Source organism: Callospermophilus lateralis, chromosome 7, assembly GCF_048772815.1.
Source record: "Callospermophilus lateralis isolate mCalLat2 chromosome 7, mCalLat2.hap1, whole genome shotgun sequence".
NCBI lineage: Eukaryota > Metazoa > Chordata > Mammalia > Rodentia > Sciuridae > Callospermophilus > Callospermophilus lateralis.
Window position 1 is genome coordinate 135155741 of NC_135311.1, and position 6000 is coordinate 135161740.

The window sequence follows — 6000 nt, forward strand, 5'->3', positions numbered from 1 at the left end:
CACTCAGGGGTACTCGACCACTGAGCCACATCCCCAGCCTTATTTTATATTTTATTTAGAGACAGGGTCTCACTGAGTTGCTTAGTGCCTCATTTTTTTTCTGAGACTGACTTTGAACCTGCAATCCCTCTGCCTCAGCCTCCCGAGCTGCTGGGATTACAGACATGTGCCACTGCTCCAGGCATAACGGATTTCTTCTGCAGAGGACTCAAGTTTATCCAAGGAGGTCTTATGGCTCTCTTTGCCACCTACTGTTAAAGGTGAAGAAAAACTATTTTAGAATCCGGTGCGGTAGGAGACCATAAAACAAATCATTTGCAAATTGAGTGAGAGGCATTTGTAGGACATTGTATGGTTGAGAGGTCTTGGCGTGATGCCTGAGACGGGTGATGTGGGGTTTCAGGGCACACTTGTAGATTCCCAGTCTGGGTTTAGTGCTGATTTTTCAGAAGGCAACAGTGTTGGCTCTGCTTATCACCTGGGTACCAGAGACAGCAGAGTGAAGGTGTCTGCTGCGAACCATTTGGAGTCTGCAGGCCCATTAGATGACAGGTGCTGGGGTTTGGAATTGCAGGAAATCTTGCATTTATAATTTTATCTATTGCACCTAACTCTTGGGTACATGTCCAACCTCCCTTTAGGTTTCTTGACTGATGGGTTGTTAAATTGTACAAGGATTTATAAGTTGTATTCTGTGAAGTTCTCTACAGTAGTAGGGCACCCTTGGGATATATCCCCAACATACACACAGATACACACACACACACACACGCACACACACAAAGACTCAGACTATTTTTCCCTGAACCTCAGCCCTTGTGGATAAAGCTGTGGTCTGTGGTCCACTATGACCTGAATAACTCAGATGGAAGTCTCCTACTATCCACAGATAAACTCCTTTGGAGAGCAGGTTAGTGTTCTCAGTTCCATGGGCAACCACAGGCGCATTACCCCACTGAAAAGCCACATTCATCCGACGGAATGGCACCCAGAGAGAAGTAAAGAATGGAGGGTATACTCAGAATGGCCCTGCACTATTGTGATGTCATGAGGTCCTCGGCTCCAGTGTCACTGATCAGCACTGATCAGCCACTGGGTTAGCTTCCTGACCTTTAAGCTTAAAACCATGGAGGATAGCAGAGGCTCTGCTGCAAGTTCCCCAAGTCGCTCGTTTGCAACCATCCATGCAGGAGTCATGCCCTGTGTACCTCTCAGCACAAATCTACTTCCAGAAATTCAGATTCCTGTTTCTGACTCCTAAGACACATGTCCCCATCGATTCTAAGTCTCCCGACGGGAACCAAGCCTCTGTGACCCAGGCCTCCTGCATCAGCTTTTCTGTTTCCACTCGTGTTAAGTAGTGCCCTGGCATGCTGTTTCTAGTTCCCCTTGGAGAGACACTCATGTCTTATCTTTATTTTCAAGTGCACAGGAGAAAATTTCTCATATATGCATCCCACTAGGCAGGCAGCCAACAGCGACACGGACTGGAGGGCAGGTTGTAGATGAACCAGTTGCCACATCTATGGCAGGGTTTAGTATAGAAAAGGACGTTCTTTGGCTCTCTCACATCCCTCAGTATCTCCATCAGCTCATCGATGAGTTGGAAAAGTCTCCCTGGGTGGATGGCACCCTGGGCATCATAGCTCTCCAGAGGGGCAGGGTACTTCTCTAGGCTCAACCTGGTCAGCCTGGAAGTGTGGAGCAGCAGGTTGCTCAGGACCGACATGGAGATGTCATTCCCACTGAAGCTCAAGAGCCTGAGCTGGGAGCAGCAGCTCAGGACAGGTAGGATGGCCTGGAGCTGGGAGCTGGTGATCCCACAGTCCTGCAAGTTCAGGGTCTCAAGGGTGGCTGCAGCATTCTCTAGCAGAAGTACGAGGGGCTCAGGACTGAAACTCGTCAATTTGCTGCCCCACAGCGTCAGGTGTATTAACTGGTCGAGGTTTGGAGACCCCGACAGATCATTCCAGTCTGGATCTGAGAGCAGGCAGTCGGTTATTGAGAGGGTCTCCAGGGGGGTCTTCAGGAGCCTAAGCAAAGATCAAGCAGTTAGTTCTGAGGAGTGATGTCAAGGTGGGAGAAGACAAATTGGCCCAAGCCCAAGGTCACCCCGACCTTCTGATGATGGTCTCCACCCAGGACTCTGCCTCTTGCAGAATCTGCTCCATAGCATCACCCTGTCTCATGCTGAGCCTTTCACCCCCACGTGAGTGACCAGGTGGGTCCATCATCTCTAAGGCAACCCTCCTGGCTGCCAAGCAGAAAGGCACAGCTGTAGTAGAGGGGTTCAGGCTGAGACAAGCACAAATAACAAACCCAGGCAAGATGGAGCCGCACAATCTGGGGTTGCCCTCCTGCAGGGCTCACACCTTGTACCCTCCACCCCTGCTCCTCACGCTCCAGTCCAGAATCACCACCCAGAGCTCAGAGCAGCCTTCCCCAGGGGGGCATTGGAGGCAGGTCCTCTGCTTCCTGCTGGAGAGCACAGAGCTTCCCTGTTACAAGGTGCAGGTGTGGGGGCTTCCCTCCTGCAGCGCCCTCCTCTCTACCCTGCTTCTCCCCACCTTTGCTGGGCAGGCCTCCCAGGGAAGGAACCTCACACCCACTCACTTGCTCCTCTCCCCCCACCGGGCTCCCCAGACCAGGGATCCCTGTTTAGGACTCTGCTTCTGTGTGGGGGTTTAGGTGAGACCTGGCTTCAGGACAGAGGGAAACAAACACTTCATTGACTTTCTAACATCTCCATCAATGTTAAGTCACCATGGCTGGCACACAGCAGGTGTCCACTGAAGTTTCATGTGACAAAGAGTTTGCTCTGATGTCCTAGGACAGTTCCCTCTGCTTCCTCACCTGAGCACCTGGCACAGACGGCCTTCTAGGAGAAAGATACCATCCAGGTACAGCCTCCGGAGGCTGTCCATCTTTGCAAACTGTGAGGTAATGTCGTCCATCAACTGATCTCTCTCCTCCTGGGAAGCATAGGCAGACACATAGACGTGGGAGAAGAAGAGCTTCCTCAGGTTGCTCATCTGGCCCCAATAGGTAGCAAAAGTAGCCAAGGTGGACAGTCTCCAGAAACACTGCACATCCAACCGCTGGATAAAGTCCAGATCCAACCTCTCCAAGATCTTCTCGATGGTACGGACAGGCAAAGAGCACATCTGTAGCTTCTTGCAGCACAGCTGTATCAGACCCTTCCTCTCATCCACCCAGCGAAAGAGGAAGGAGTGGAATGCATTCAGGGGTCTTTGCTGAAAGCGCAGGTTTACTAACACCTTCAAGGGCAGAGTGGGCCCTGTGTCTGGAGAGGCCGTCACTGTTTGCCACTCCTTCATGACTCCTGGTGAGCAGGCATCATCCACGGCTCCAGACCATATCCTCCAGAAGTTCCCATGAACCTTCCGCAAATCCAGCACCTGCAGTTTCCACCTCCTGCGGGGACCACAGCAGAGTCTCAGCCCTGAGGCCCCTTCCTTCCCCTCTCAGCTGCTGCCGCCTGCTCCATCTCTTCCTTCTGTCTCACTTTACTCCTTGCCCCTCCAATCCAGCCTGGTGCCCCCACCTGTACCAGCTGAGGGAGGGGCAGGCACAACCTCCTTCAGGGGTCATGGCAGCTGCCACAAGCACCTGCACATCTGGAAGCCCCTCCCAGGTGGGGCTCAGCATGGCCAAGGCCTCTCCACCCCTCCTTGCTGGCAGCACAGGAAGCCTGTTGGGCACACCTCAGCACCCACTCTCCCTGCCCTCAGCCATCACTTCCCTGGACACCCAGGGAGCTCCCTTCCAGGGTCCCCCTCACCTGGGGCGATCCTGCTGGGCAGCCAGCATGTCCAGTCCATCCAGTGCCACTCGGATCATCCCCAGCTGTGGCTTCTTCATCAGGGCCCCCAGGGGCAGGCAGGGGAAGGGCCAGGCCTGCACCATTTTCTTCAGGACCTCAGTGTGTCCCCCGCTGAAGGCCTCCATGAAGAGTGGTGGGAAGAGCTGTATGGGCAGGTCCTCCAGAGCTAGGATGGCCCCGGACTTGTCCTTCAGGAGGCTGCGCCCTGCCAGCTCCTGGAGTGTGGGTGGGGTCTGCCGCTCATCCTTTGGAGTCTGCATGGAGGGATCCTGGGGGATGCCCCACCCAAACACATCATTCACAGCCAAGCTCCATAGCTCTACCTTATACCCACCCCGAGAAAACCACTCAGCCAAGTGGATGCTTTGGCAATTGATTGATCCAATTTCACTCTTTGGGTGGCTAAGCAGACCTGGTGGTTGAGGTCTATAACCCCATGGCTTGGGAGACTGCGGCAGGAGGATCACAAATTCCAGGCCAGCCTAGAACTTAGTGAGACCACGTATCAAAATAAAAAATAAAATAGGGTTGGGGATGTAGCTCAGAAGTAGATTGCCCCTGAGTACAATCCCTAGCTTCAGTAAATAAATAACTAAAGTGGGTGTCATTGGTTTTCATTTTTAAAAAGAGCCATTTTTAAATTAATTTACTTACTTACTTATACTTTTCTTTTTTTTTTTTTTTTTTTGCAATATGAGGGATTGAAGCAAGGGGTAGCTTACCACTGAGCTACACCCTTTTGGTTTGTATTTATTAACTTTGTGGCACAGGATTAAAGTCAGGGTGCTTTAACTCTGAGCTACATCCCCAGCCCTGTTTGTTTTCGATACCAAATATTGAACTCTGGGTACTTAACCACTGAACCATATCCTCAGCTCTTTTTATATTTTATATTAAGGCTGCTTAGGGCCTTGCTAATTTGCTATGGCTGGCTTTGAACACTAATCCTCCTGCTTCCTCAATCTCCTAAATCCAAATTGCTGGGATTATAGGCATGTGCCACTAAGCACAGCAAAAAGTATAATTTTAAGGATGCACAATATAAATATTTTTATTATCAGAAAATAGAATTCCAGGGCTGGGGATATGGCTCAAGCAGTAGTGCACTGGCCTGGCATGTGTGGGGTACTGGGTTCGATCCTCAACACCACATAAAAATAAAAAATAAAGATATTGTGTCTACCTAAATCTAAAAAATAAATATTAAATAAAAATAAATAAATAAATATTCCTTAAAAAAAAGAAAATAGAATTCTAATCAATTAGATTGTAACAGGATTGCAATCTACTTAAGTAATTTTAACGTGGGTGGGGCTGGAGCTCAGTGGAAGAGCAGTTGCCTAGGAGGTGTGAAGCACTGGGTTTGATCCTCAGCAGCACATAAAAATTAATAAATAGTGGGATGGGGATTAGGTCAGGTGGTGTATGCTTGCCTCATATGCACAAGGCCCTGGTTTCAATCACCAGCACTGCCAAATAAATAGATAAAAGAATGCAGTCCATGTAAACTTATTTATTTATTTGTTTAAAATGCGAGACATGCGTGCACAAGCCTATAATCCCAGGGGCTCCAGAGATTGAAACAGGAGGATCATGCATGCAAAGCCCGCCTCCGCAAAAGCGGCGCTAAGCAATTTAGTGAGATCCTGTCTCTAAATAAAATATGAAATAGGGCTGGGGTGTGGCTCAGTGGTTGAGTGTCCCTGAGTTCAATCCCTGGAACCAAAAAAAAAAAAAAAAAGAAAGAAAGAAAGAATCAAAATTGAAAGAGACATAAACTAAAGTGGAAATCTTAATGTTCAGGATAAATGAAAAACTGCACTGAGAGGCAAACCCTAAGTCCTAAATTGGTTCATGAGAAAAAACAGAAAATTGTTCCTGAATCCGCACAGGTGAGGAGGTGACTTGGTGGTGCTCAGGGCGGTGTTGGACTTACGAGATCTTTCCAGGTGTGCGGGGTGCTCCAAGCCTCAGCAGTGGTTATGGTTCTCCTTGGGCTCCAGGACTCTTGTGTTTCTCCTCTGGCTCTGCAGAAGCGTTTATGGACCTCCCAGACCACGCCCCCACCTCCACCTTTTGACTAGTATCCAATCAGAAAGCAGTATCTAATCACATTCCCCAATCTCCACCCACGTAATCCTGATCAGATTTTCTTT

At 49.6% G+C, this 6000-nt stretch overlaps 1 protein-coding gene across 1 annotated transcript; it reads right to left on the minus strand.

Moving 5' to 3' along the window:
- Positions 1–1459: 1459 nt before the first annotated feature.
- On the minus strand, positions 1460–4104 carry LOC143404551 (PRAME family member 12-like). The gene is made up of 3 exons (XM_076862656.2): positions 3803–4104; positions 2854–3435; positions 1460–2033 (listed from the first exon to the last, which is right to left on the minus strand). The coding sequence occupies exons 1-3, from the start codon at positions 4102–4104 to the stop codon at positions 1460–1462; spliced, it is 1458 nt and encodes a 485-aa protein (XP_076718771.2).
- Positions 4105–6000: the final 1896 nt, after the last annotated feature.

Coding starts and splice junctions, on each gene's coding strand:
- LOC143404551 (XM_076862656.2), bottom strand. CDS start 4,104: ATGCAGACTCCAAAGGATGAGCGGCAGACCCCACCCACACTCCAGGAG. Junction 3,436..3,802: donor GCCCAGCAGGATCGCCCCAG/GTGAGGGGGACC, acceptor TGGTCCCCGCAG/GAGGTGGAAACTGCAGGTGC. Junction 2,034..2,853: donor CGTCTGTGCCAGGTGCTCAG/GTGAGGAAGCAG, acceptor ATCTTTGCTTAG/GCTCCTGAAGACCCCCCTGG.